The 13,907-nt window shown below is 41.8% G+C and overlaps 1 protein-coding gene across 5 annotated transcripts in view; it reads left to right on the top strand.

The window, feature by feature from the left end:
• The window catches only part of CC2D2A (coiled-coil and C2 domain containing 2A), a 132,403-nt gene that overhangs the window by 31,436 nt on the left and 87,060 nt on the right, over positions 1 to 13,907 (top strand). For all 5 annotated transcript variants that reach the window (XM_073342474.2, XM_073342476.2, XM_073342473.2 and 2 more), the window contains exons 10-13: positions 2,027 to 2,163; positions 3,300 to 3,431; positions 9,243 to 9,452; positions 11,223 to 11,329. In XM_073342474.2, the coding sequence (XP_073198575.2) occupies positions 2,027 to 2,163; positions 3,300 to 3,431; positions 9,243 to 9,452; positions 11,223 to 11,329 (586 nt within the window). The remainder of the gene's footprint in view (positions 1 to 2,026; positions 2,164 to 3,299; positions 3,432 to 9,242; positions 9,453 to 11,222; positions 11,330 to 13,907) is intronic.

Raw genomic sequence — 13,907 nt, 5'->3', positions numbered from 1 at the left:
CCATATCAAAAGCCTTCCTAAACTCAAGATATACCACATTTACCACTTCCCCCTCTCCACAAGGCTTGTTACCCTGTCAAAGAAAGCTATCAGGTTGGTTTGACATTAGTTGCTCTTGACAAATCCATGCTGACTCTTACTTCTCAACTTAGTATCTTTTAGGTGTCTACAAATTGATTGTTTTATTATTTGCTCCATTATCTTTCCAGGTGCTGAAGTTAAGCTGACTTGTCTGTAATTCCCCAGGTTGTCCTTATTTCCCTTTTTATAGTTGGGCACTATATTTGCCCTTTTCCAGTCCTCTGAAATCTCTCCCATCTTCCACGACCTTTCAAAGATAGTCGCTAATGGCTCAGATATCTCTTCAGTCAGTAGCGCTGAAACATGTTTAATAGTGGGGGTGCTGAAAGCCAGCCTCCTTACCCCTGTCCATCCCCCTCTCTCCCGGGCACAAGGCTGGCAGCCTGGACCCCGGGGGTGCTACAGCACCCCCCGCACCCATATTTCCCGTGCCTATGTCTTCAGTCAGTTACTTGATTATTCTAGGATGTATTTCATCGGGCTCTGGTGACTTGAACCATCTAACTTGTCTAAGTAATTCTTAACTTTTTCTTTCCCTATTTTAGCCTCTGATTCGACCTCATTTTCACTGGCATTTACTGAAACTGAAATGAAAAAATAATCATTTAACACGTCTGCCATTTCCACATTTTCTGTTATTATTCCCCTCCCCCCGCCCCATTGAGTAAGGGGCCTACCCTGTCCTTGGTCTTCCTCTTGCTTCTAATGTATTTATACGTTTTCTTGCTACCCTTTATGTCTCTAGTTAGTTTAATCGCATTTTGTGCCTTGGCCTTTCTAATTTTGTCCCTTCAAATTTGTATTATTTGTTTATAGTCATTCTTTGTAATTTGACCTAGTTTCCACTTTTTGTAGATCTCTTTTTTGAGTTTCAGATAATTGCAGATCTCCTGGTTAAGCCAGGGTTGTCTCTTGCCAGACTTCCTATCTTTCCTTCGCAGTGGGATAGTTTGCTCTTGTACCCTTAATAATGTCTCTTGGAAAAACTGCCAACTGTCCTCAATTGTTTTCCCCCTTAGACTTGCTGAGAATCACACTAAGCAACCGTAGGAGCTTGCTAACTTAGTGGTCATGTTTCCCAAAATCCAGCATTGAGGCAGGAGCCATTGCCAAGTCCACTCACTGGGCCTGCCAAGTCCTCAAAAGCTTTTGCTTCCCAGCCTCATTCTGTGAAGGAGGAGGAAGAAGAAATAGAGCCATCAGTCTCTCAACTCTTCTCTAACCCATAACCAGTATGTACTAGCATTGATATCTGGATCTTTCTCAATGTCAACATCTTTGATGATGGTATTCTCGAGTTCTCAGTTCTGGGTGCTTTGCGTCAGACAGCTTCAGCTTCCAGTGGCCTCAGTGTTGGTGACTGTATTCTTGATTTAATGGAGAAAACAGAGTGATAATTAGATCTGTGCTCCTTATATACACCCCGATATATATACCCCATTGTATAGAAAGTTGAGGTGTGAGGACATAGTGTGTGTGTACAGCCCGAGTGGGTGCTGCTATCTAGAAAGTTTTGAGTTCATGCCTCAGAGTGTATGAATCAGCTATATTGGGAAATAATACAGGCAATGCCCCAAAATGAACAAACAGCCCCAAAACACCATCACCACAAAACCAAAAAACACTTATTAATTAGCATAGTAATTATTTTTATGTTATTCATTAAAACTAAGTTACTTTAAGTATAAATAAATATGTAGAATGTTGTTGTAAATTATACATCTGTCCTTATTATGGAAATAAGAGCTGCTTTGGTTCTGTACATAAACAATATTAGTTATTGCCATCAGGCAAATTTCACAGACAGCATTTTTAGGGTATTCCCTTTGTAGCAGCAAAATATCAAGGTAGTTTTAAAAAAACACTATAGGTCCTTAGAAAGCTGATATATTATATCTCCAGTTATAAAATATCTTTCATATTTGAATATTTGATTGCTCTTTAGTGCCTGTGTCTCAGAAGGTGCCTGAAAACATGCAGCCGAGGTACCTAGAAGATGAGGGTCTTTACACAGGAGAAAGGCCCATTGTGTCACTATCTAATCAAAATATTCTAGAGAACAGAATACTGAGACAGGAGCAGGTAAGTCACCACTACATTATTACCAGTGTCTGTTTCAGGTTCTTTTTATGTCACAAACAGGAGTGTTCAAAATTCAGACCCTTTCCTTATGATGTTTATTACTTTTTTATTTTGTTACCCTTCAGGTGAAGCATTAATAATCACACTAGCAGATGGGCCACATATATTTAAAAAAACAGTCTGAGAGCAGCATCAGAATTTTGGAAGGTTTTTATTAGAAAGTAAGCATTTTGGGGGGAATTGGCAACAACTGAGTGCTTCAGGCCAGGTACCTCCCACCCAAACTGAGTGCTCTGTGCCTCAGTTTCCTATCTGTGAAATGGGGATAATGATAATGAACTCTTTTATAAAGTGCTTTGCTATCTGCTGATGAAAAGTGTTATGTAAGAGCTGGTTATTGTTATTATTTATTAGAAAATTAAAGTAAATCAAAAGTGAGCACTATAAAATTTAATTTAAGATTTGCATAACATCTTGGTTAGACAGATTAAGAACAACAGAACAGCCATACTGGGTCAGACCAATGGTCCACCTAGCCCAGTATCCTGTCTTCTGACAGTGGCCAATGCCAGGTGCTTCAGCGGGAATGCACAGAACAGGTAGTCTTTGAGTGATGCTTCCCCTGTCATCCACTGCCAGCTTCTGGCACTCAAAGGCTAGGGACTCCCAGAGCACAAGATTGGATCCCTGACTATCTTGGCTAATAGCTATTGATGGACCTAGCCATGAAATTTATTGTAGTTTTAGTTATATCAACAAGCATGCAGTTTGCATCATATGCCTTGTCTACATTAGTATGTTTCTTAAAATGTGCAGCGTTGGGAGATTAAGAAAAATTGTAGCATCGGCAAGGTTCAGGCAGGATCTTTAGATGTATCTCGTTTGGGCCTGGGGCTTGTCAGTAGACTGCAGTATACTCAAAATTTTCTGTTTGAATCAACTAAAACATATGGCGGATGCTAGTCACGAGTTACTCATGCTTAAATTGTTTTGCTTGTTTGCTTGCTTAAAGAAAAAGATTTAAAAGCTAAGTGTCTCCTGAAATGTGGGATCTTATTTTCTGGAATAATAGTATAATTGCAAGTCATTCCCATATGAAAGTTACAAAAAATGTTATCTCACTTTATTATTCATAGGGGAAAAGGTGGTTTGGAGATGATGGCAAACTCTTAGCATTGCCTAGTCCAATTAAACAATCTTCTACGAGACCTCCAATATTTTCATTGGAGGAAGACATAGAACCAGAACTTGAAACGTTGTATAGAAAGGTAGGTTGCATTTCATATATGCCGTAACTGTGACACCATTTTGTATTAAGAACATAAGAATGGCCATGCTAGGTCAGACCAAAGGTCCATCAAGCCCAGTATCCTGTCCTCTGACAGTGGCCAATGTCAAGTGCCCCAAAGGGAATGAACAGACAGGTTATCATCAAGTGATCCATGCCCTGTCACCCAGTCCCAGCTTCTGGCAAACAGAGGCTAGGGACACCATTCCTCCCCATCCTGGCTAATAGCCATTGATGGACCTATCTTCCATGAATCTATCTAGCTCCCTTTTGAACCCCGTTATAGTATTGGCTTCGCAACACCCTCTGGCAAGGATCTTTCCAGAGGTTGACAACATGTTAAGTGAAAAAATACTTTCTTGTGTTTATTTTAAACCTGCTACCTATTCATTTCATTTGGTGGCCCCTTGTTCTTGTATTATGAGAAGGAGTAAATAGCACTTCCTTATTTACTTTCTCTATACCACTTATGATTTTATAGACCTCTATCATATCCCCCCTCAGTCGCCTCTTTTCCAAGCTGAAAATTCCCAGTCTTATTAATCTCTCCTCATATGGAAGCTGTTCTATACCCCTAATAATTTTTGATGCCCTTTTCTGAACCTTTTCCAATTCCAATATATCTTTTTTGAGATGGGGCGACCACGTCTGCCCGCAGTATTCTAGGTGTGGGCGTACCATTTATTTAGAGGCAATATGATATTTTCTGTCCTATTATCTATTCCTTTCTTGATGATTCCCAACATTGTGTTTGCTTTTTTGACTGCCACTGCACATTGAATGGATGATTTCAGAGAACTATCTACAATGACTCCAAGATCTCTTTCTTGAGTGATAATAGCTAATTTAGACCCCATCATTGTATATGTATAGTTAGGATGATGTTTTCCAATGTGCATTACTTTGCATTTCTCAACATTAAATTTCATCTGCCATTTTGGGTACTATACACTCAGGAATCCTTAATTATGAAATTTAATGACTAATTCAAGGATTTGTCTACAATGGGTGTCTTATACTGTTATGGGTAGACCAGTCCAAGCCCCTAAATGTGGTGCCGTCCTGTAAAAAGTGACTTGCACTGGGTTAAGCTGTACCAGTTCAAGTGTCTTTTTACATTGGTGCAGCACATCTAGCCTAGGAATTTGCACAGTGAAGCTGCATTGGTGTAGCTACACTTGTGCAAAGAAAAAAATAATCTAGTGTGGACAGATTCAAACAAGCTGAGTTTCACTTTAATGACTCTATTTCTTAAAACTTTCTTTCCTTCTTTGGAGAGACCATGACACATTAGAACGGAGTCGGCAACTTATGACACGCATTCCACAGATGGCATGCAAGCCGATTTTTTAATGGCACGCTGCTGTCTGCCGAGTCCCAGCCCACTCAGCCCGCTGCCGAACCCAGGCTGGGACCCCGGCAGGCAGCAGCGTGCCATTAAAAATCCTGCCCGCCCCGGCCTGCTTGTCTCCTCCCCTCTTTCCCTCCCCCGAGGCAGGGTGAAGAAGCTTGGTCCTGCTGGCTGCTGCTGCAGAGCAGGCAAGCTCCCCCCCGCCTCTTCCCCCAGTGTGCTGCGTTCCTCCTCCTCCTCCCTGCTGCTGATCAGCTGATGGCCCTTGCGAGCGAGAGGGAGAAGCAGATCCGCAACGCACTCGCTGCTCTGGGGAGGAGGCGGAGACAAGGTGGGGACGGGGCTATGGGGATGGGGGGTGGCATCAGGGCATATCCCCTCCAGCCCTCTGTCATGAACCACCCAGGGAAGGGGGCTGGGAGCACCCCCACGACCTAGCCCACACCCCCAGCCCTCTGCCCTGACCCCTGCACCCACTACGACCCCAGCCCTGACTCCAGCACCCCCCATACCCAGCCCCCCCACAGCTCTTGCCCTGACTACTGCACCCCCCCACATACCCAGCCCCCCCCACACCCCATGTCCTGACTCTTGCACCCCCTACATTCCCATTCCCACCCCCACCCCTCCCACCAAATGGGAACTGCCCAGGTAAGCACTCCACCCCCAAACCTCCTGCCTCAACCCTGAATCCTCTCCCTCATTCTAGCTCCTGGCCAGACCCTACACCCCAACCCCCAGCCCTGTGCTCAGTGCACTCCCGCCCTCAGCTCAGTGCAGAGAGAGAGGAAGAGAATGGACTAGAACTAGGGAGAAGGTAGGTACCCACTCTATGTGGGCAGGGCCAGGATCCCAGGCCGGCGGCCAGGACCCAGGCTGGCAGAAGCCGGCGGACGGAACCCCAGACCGGCAGCAGGCTGAGCCACTCAGCCCACTGCCGGTCTGGGGTCCCGGCTGCTGGCCCCACTCAGGCTGCTGGCCCCTTGCCAGCCGGGGTCCCGGCCGCAGGCCCCGCTCAGCCTGCTGCCAGCATAGGTGAACGGAACCCGAGGCTGGCAGCGGGCTGAGCGGGCTGGCGGTGTAAGATCAGCATTTTAATTTAGTTTTAAATGAAGCTTCTTAAACATTTTGAAAACCTTGTTTACTTTACATACAACAATAGTTTAGTTATATAATATATAGACTTATAGAGAGAGACCTTCTAAAAAACGTCAAAATGTATTACTGGCACACGAAACTTCAAATTAAAGTGAATAAATGAAGACTCGGCACACCACTTCTGAAAGGTTGCCGACCCCTGCATTAGAATATAACAAGGCTACCACTTTTGTGAACTAAGAATTCTTCCAGCTGCTGCCAGGGCCGACTCCAGCTTTTTTGCTGCCCCAAGCGGTGAAAAAAACAAAAAAAAAAAAAAAAACTGATCGAGCTGCTGCCAAAGTGCCGCTGAAGTAGAAGGGAGGGAGTGAAGGACTCGCTACCGAATTGCTGCCGAAGACCCGGACGTGTCGCCCCTTTCTGTTGGCTGCTCCAGGCACCTGCTTCCTTTGCTGGTGCCTGGAGCTGGCCCTGGCTGCTGCTGTAATACCAGTCTGAAAGTTGCTTATCAGCTGGCCCTAGTGACAATTACAAATACATAATTCTCCATCAAATCCAGTTCCACAGGTCTACTAATGGACCTGCACTGCAGAAAGAGGCAAAACTAAATCTGCACTCTATTGGCAGGGAAGGACTAACCATGCTTATCTGGAGATCCTTTCCAGTTTCTGTTCTGCCTCCACAGTGCAGGCATGTTGACTAGGGGTAAAATTGCAAAAATACCTAATTCTCATTTGCAAGAAAAACCTTAGGCCCTTGAGTCCTGCTGAATTTCGGTGAGACATAAGCTCATGTGTGTCCAAGTCACTTTTGACAATGGGACTTCAGCTCTAAAGTCACTTATGGCCTTTTGAAAATTTTACCCAATATCTTGCCTGCTGCAGAGCTGAAACAAAGACAAACCTAAGAAAATCAAATAAAAAAAAAAGAAAAATGTAAGAAAACCAGGGCTCTTGTCCTCTACAATCCCTGAATTGATTTCAGGTTTCATTCTCTGCCCAAAAAGGGAGGATGCATTATTCCTTCCTGAGGGACTCTGCCTGGTAAGAACAGCTATATAAGATGGTGAATAAGCTTGTTGAGAGGATAAAGCATATGCTCATCTGGTTCTGCGCTGGAGACCCTTGTTGCGTGCTTCAAGTGCACGTACTTCAAGCTGTGTCGACTTTTGTCAGGAGGTAGCAAGGGCATAATGATCGGCCAGGCCAGAGGTTTTTCTTCCCTGTCACCATACCTGGAGAGGAGCAGTGCAGCAGCTGAAGTCCTTGTGGCACTGACAGAGAGGCTGCAAGCGGCATTCCATCACCATCCACCCTAGTTGTGATGGTACTTGTACATGGAATATTTGATCAGCTGTCCCAGCATCAGGCTCTTAAGAAGAGATCAGCTGAGGCCAGTAAGGAGCGCATTGTGCTCTTCTGCCAGTCTTGGTTGCAACTGCTTTACTATGAAGACTATCTGATCATCCATCCCTGCTTCCCTTTGGGCTGTGGAGGGCTGTTGTGAAGCAGCGGAATCCCCTAGAAGACGTTGTAGACAGTGGTAGAGGGATGCGAGGTCCAAAACACTGTCCCTAATGTCCTTTCCCCTTGAACTCAAATCACAGATCTCACTGGGCCTGACTAATACGAGTATTTCTCTGCAGCATTATGGGGAAGCAAAGTGGCCTTTTCACCTCTCCTGGTCATACCAAAATAACTAGAGGGAAAGCCACTCCTTCAGAAGAAAAGCAGAGCACACCCCAAACCAACTGGCCAGGAGGAGATTTTGTGTGCTTTCCTGCTCTCAGTTCCAGCTTCTCTATATGGTTCCTTCAGTGCCCAGTCTGAGCAAAATCTCCAGTTCAGAGTCAGACTACTTCACTTTGCAGGCTGCTGGCTATTTGGCATCTCAAGCATTCATCCTTGAACTCAAGGAAAATTCCTTGGTGCTTCCTCTTCCTACCTGAAGCTATTCCTCCTCCCAAAGAGAAGCTGCCAAGCACTTGATGTTGGCCACATCAAGTTGTTTAGGAAATCTAAGCCACTCTTTGTTGTATGTCACTCAGCATTAAAGGGGTAGAAGCCTGTATCAGGGTGGATCCTCTGGGCCATTTTGGAGGCCCACAGAATAAGGTCTGCCTCTTCCATCTGGGCTTATTTCCTAAGAGTCATGGCAGCTTCCTGGGCTGAAAATTTCTTATCAGGAAACGTGTAACACAGCCAATTGGTTTTCCCTGCATATGTTCACTGAGATCCATATACTGGTTCTGTGGACCTGAATTTGATGGCAAATAGGTAAGGCCCAATGAGAATTGTGGGATGATTATCAAAAAAATGCAGCTAAGTTGCAGAAAAGCCATGGAAAATTGCAGAAAAGTAATAATGAACCTTATTTGTGGCAATAAAGTCCATTGTTATTTTTCCATGATTTTCCGCTGTTGGCTGCCTGGGGCTGAGAGCTGGGGCTCTTGCTGTCGGGCACCTGGGGCTAACAGTGAGAACATGGTGCTGATAGCAGGGGCACCCACTGTCAGCCGCCCAGGGCTGAGAATGGGGGTTGCCACTGTTGTCCGCCCAGGGCTGAAGGCTGGGGCTGACAGCAGGAACACAGGGCTGATAGCAGGGGCTCCCACTGTTAGCCGCCGAGGGCTGAGAATGGGGGTTCTTGCTGTTGTCCGCCCGGGGCTGAGAGCTGGGGGCTGGGGCTGACAGCAAGAACACGGGGCTCCCACTGTCAGCCCTGCGCCGAGCGGGGCTCGCATGTCAAAATAGTGGTGGAAGCCTAATATTGCAGAATCCGCAATATCACAAGTTAAGTAGGATCTTACGAATAGGAGAATTTTTCTTGCTAGCTGAAAATTTCCTTTTTTCAAGACTCCAGATCCACAGATTCAATCTATCCTATGTTCATTGGGATGCAATTGAATTTTATTCATATGTGTCTATTTAACTAGTTTGGCTATGCCTATTTACTCTGCATGAGTTTATTCCTGTTCTTGAATACTGTTTTGCTAGGGTAATATTTATCATGTAACTTTTAGTCTAGGGTAATTGAAGTTACTGAGCAGGACCTTCAGGTGAGTTTGCCATTGATGGACAGATCTGGTTCTGTGTGTGTTTCTGTTTTGTTTTTTACAGTGTAGTGTAAAAGATCTTGTTGGTAGGTCTGTGGATCTGGATTCTTAAATAAAGGAATTTTTTGATTAAACAAGATACATTTTTTTTCTGTTTAAAAACTCAGGTACAGGCACATTATGATTAGGTACAGACAAGTGGATTATTGCCTGTCACATGACCATCTTTACAAGTGCTAATGCACACGTCAGAATAGTCTTATATTTCACTCTTTTCTTTATTTCAGGCAATAAAACCTATGCATGCCAACCAATATATGGTTGGATCTGGGGACCCTCAGGGACAGTTTCAACTGGACATTGATATTTCTGGGTTAATATTCACCCATCATCCCTGTTTTAGCCGTGAACATGTTCTGGCAGCCAAACTGACTCAGTTGTATGATCAGTATCTAGCAAGAAGACAGCAAAACCTTACCAAACTCCTTACAGATAAGGTATTTTAATTGTATGCTCTAGCGTGTTGAGATACTCAGTAGCTAGTTTAAGGTTAAAACTGAATTTGAGTCTTTATAATGTAGCAATGTAATTTCTAGCTTTGTGCCATGAATAATATATTTTGTTGAAAATAATCCTGTTTTTCTATAAAGTTTAAACCTCCCCCCAAATATTTGTTCTTTAACATCAGATCAAATGAATTTCAATTGAAAGCTGATTAAAATGTGTCCAACAGCATAGTGAAACATTACTCCATGTTAAATGCAGACCTATCTGTTTAAGGTTATTTATTTAAAATGGGCTTTCTAAAGGGATCCGAGATACAAGTCAGTATACTTGTTATAATACAATAGAATTTACATAGCATCCTTTATACAGAGTATCAAAAATGTTTTGCAGTGCATGGTAGATTAAAGATATGGCTTTACCGAGTTGTGTACAATGACTCAGACAGGCAGAAAGGGAAAAACAGCATATAAAGATGGAGAAAGGTGAGTGAAGCTTAGTCTCAGTTCTAGGTGAAAAGGAATACAATTATTATTTGTTTCCATTGTATTGTCAAGAATTCCTTACCTTGACATTTTCAAGGAAAACAGTCATGTTTATAAATACTTGGTTCCATTAAAATAAAATTCCAGTTTCCAGCTTTATATCTGTGCTAAATATTCTGATTTTATTTATATATTGTCACACTTAATATATTTATCACCAAAACCTGGTGGTGTAATAAATTAAGACATTGGGGTATAAGAAGTTATTCCAGGCATGAGAATGAGAAAATTTAAGATCAAGCATGAGAAATTTAAGCTACAGAATAATGATTTGAGAAAGTTACAGTCAACTGAAAATAGGAATTGCTTGTCCCATTCTTGTTTAGTACTGTATCTGAAATTATCAAACTGATGCTTACTGTAGTTTTACTCATTGTCAAGATTAGGGTGAAAGAAAACACCACAAAGAATAAATTTATTTGAGAGGAAGAACCGTCTTGTAGTTAAGTCACTAGATGGGGACTCAGATTTAGTTCAGCCTGCCAAAACCAACCTGAGTGACATCGAGCAAGTCGTTTAATCTCACTATGCCTCAGATTCCTATCTGTAAAATATGGGTAACAATCATTCCCTGTCCTCTCTGAATGTTGTGAAGAAAAATTAATGAATTTTTGTGTGGTGCTTAGATACCAGCACGATGGAGGGAAGGTAAATAGATACTTTTGCATTTCTGCTGAATATATTTGGTTAGATTTAAATCCTGAACAGATTTTTCATAGTGTATTTATTTGCCACATTGATATATTTAGCCTTTTTTGCTATTTAAAGTTTGCTTTTTTTCAGTTGAGTAGTGATCATAGAACCTTTTGTCCATCAAGGCGATGCACTGTACACAAAATGTTTACAAGCAGTTAAGTGCTTGTTTCATCACTCTATAGATAAGTAAAAGTGATCCTCTTCTATATTTGATTGCAATTCTGTTGCCCTTGTTTCAAGTTCACTCCTGTCATGACTGTTGAACCATGAATACTGATCTGTGAGGTTTCTGTAGTTTTTGGTTTCACTCATGAATCTCTGAAATCAGCATTTTGAGGAGATATAAAGTGGGTGTAGAAACTAAATCCTTAATCTGTTTCCAGTTACCTTTTTGGAGTAGCAGTTTCCTATCATACAGTGGCTACCTGGTTCATTTCAGGTTACATGGTGTGCAGTACAGTTTCCTCCATAAATTTTGAAACCATCTATGAATTGTAGGTTTGTTTTTGCTTTTTGTTTAAGCTGCATGCTCTGAGGAATGCTGTAAAGAGTAGTTTGGACAACAGTGGAACCAATGTCCCTAACCCTGTAGCACAACAGAGCGTAACTGAATATAAATTTGAAATCAGGTAAGTAGAGATTCATTAGATCACTTTTTTTCAGAATTTTATTCCTTTTTTTCTTTATTTCTGCACATGTACAGAACTATAAAACCATGCCAAACTTGACACTTTATGGTAAAGTATTAGAGCATGTGAAGTAAACAGCCCAGGTTACTAATAAAGAAATATGTAGACAAAATCAGATTATGTAGTGTTTCACATTACATTCCAAAAATCATTTTAATTTTATGTTATTTTTTTCTGGTTGGTGAATAACCAGAAGTTTATATAGAGCACCAGACAGCCATATCCATTTAACTTGATTAATAAATGCATATGAAGTTTCAAAGTGGTAAAATTTAATATGCGTGATGTGTGCCCTTCTTCCCAGCATTCCGTTGTCTTACTGAAAATAGTAGTTCTGGAAACCCAAGCAATGAAATTATTATGCTGTTTTTTCACTGTTAACTTTACTGTGTTCTTGTAAAAAAATTAGTAGCCACAAACAACAGACACTACAGTTGTTAGCTACACTACAACTATGCGGTATGGAGAATTCAGATTTCTTCCACTTGTGGAAAATCTCAGTTTATAGCAGTAAGGGTGAAATCTTGGCCCCATCGATGTCAGTGGGAGTTTTACTCTAAGGATTTTTCTTCTTGGTAGGCCAACTACTAGAGAGCAATTTAATTACAAACATAATCAAGTCTGATTCCAACTGGTGTTACATGTAGTAATAGAGGCTGGTGTTACATGTAGTCAATACATTACATCCCAATGGAGTAAAGCTCATTGTCAAGCATGTGAGGTTTCTAAGAGCCTAAACCCGAGACGGAGACCAAGGGGTATTAGATCATACAGACCTCATAGACCTAAGCTAAACTGCACTAAATTCTTGTAAGGTTCACTCTTAATTCCCTTTATGTGGTGAATTTGGTAAGGTGTGAGGGAAACATGCACTGATGTCACTAGTGCTTTGTTGATAAAAAAGACAACTTCAGTCTACAGGCCTGTCAATTTGGCATTTTTCATGTGGAGTCAAATAAGCTATCACTTTTCATGTGTACTAAATGTCCTGTCCCCCCCATTGGTACACTTTTGTGGGGACTTGGGTTAATTTTAGATGTAATTGGTTTCAGTCTCCAATTTATTACAAGCAAAATTTACATAATTTTTATTTAGCCTGTGATAATACAAAGTTAAATGGTAAATTTTCCTTCTGCTTGTTGTAAAGAATGATTTTTAAAATGTGTTAGTGAAATCTGTGAACAACGTATTTCTGGAAAAAGTTCTGGACATTTTTGGTTTTCTGACAGAATTGTCAACATCTGAGCAGTATCTGTCATCAGTTGGGAACAGCTGTTATTCCCTCCTGTTTGGCCTAATTGTGGCAAATTCAATTTTAATTCAGTTCAAAGGGGGACTTTATTTTATATAGTTGGAGTCTTTTTACTAACTAAAGGCCCCATTCAGCACTCACTTCTCAGGTAGAACTCCTTGGCCTTAAGAATTTATACACATTTTTGTTTTTGAATCGGTGGAGCGTTCTGCAGATGTAAGAGCCTGCCTGCATGCAGCTCATAGCAGGATTGAATCTTAAGCCCTGATCTAGCATAATAGTGCATCCCTCTACCCACACAGAATCCTACTGAAGTCAATGGAGCTGCATTTGGGCACAGGGGTTCACTTGCATGCAGTGAATGGCAAGATTAATCCTTAGTGACTATTCTGCAGGTAGAAAAAATGCCTGCTGATTGTGAAAGGAAAACCTTAGAGTATCTGTGTGGTTTTGTAAGCCCACGGACTAGTCTAAATGCTAAAGTCTCTTAAATTATACTCCTTTAATTAAAATATTTAATGCTGTAGTTTTAATTCCTAATGCTTAGCTCGCAATAAAAGATTCCTAGGATTTCTGAATCTATTGAATACATTAACAGAAGTAGAGAGAGTACCATGGTCACCATTAAATAGTTAACATTTGCCAGCAGTTACGATACTATTGTACCTGAGAGATTACAGTATTTCCCTCTACTTATAATTATGACTTTATGATGATATCCTAAATATCAGTGTTGGTTAGTGTTGACTTTTTAATGGTGATCGCTATGCTAGTGGTTGGAGATCAGATTACAGCTAGGAATCAGAAGGGTTCTGCATAAAAAAATTTATTTCATACTGGGATGCTTACTCATTGTGAGACCGTGTGGAAAATCACTTGACCTCTGTCTCAGTCATCCTGTCTTTAAAACTGGATAAATTCAAGATCTCATCTGGTTTTCAGTGCCACATTAGACTTTATTTACTATTGTCAGAGTTCCCTCCTCACTCTGAATTCTGGAGTATAGATGTGGGGACTAGCATGAAAGACCCCCTAAGCTTATTTCTATCATCTTAGGTTAAAAACTTCCCCAAGGCACAAATCCTTTCTTGTCCTTGGACGGTTCTGCTGCCACCACTAAGTGAGTTAGACAAAGATTCAGGAAAGGGACCACTTGGAGTTCCTGTTTCCCCAAAATATCCCCCCAAGCCTCTTCACCCCCTTTTCTGGGGAGGCTTGAGAATAGTATACCAACCAAATAGGTAAACAGACCAGACCCTTAGGTTT

Source organism: Lepidochelys kempii, chromosome 4 (assembly GCF_965140285.1).
Source record: "Lepidochelys kempii isolate rLepKem1 chromosome 4, rLepKem1.hap1, whole genome shotgun sequence".
NCBI lineage: Eukaryota > Metazoa > Chordata > Testudines > Cheloniidae > Lepidochelys > Lepidochelys kempii.
Note: the sequence above shows the minus strand (reverse complement) of the source record. Positions and strands in the feature narration are given on the sequence as shown.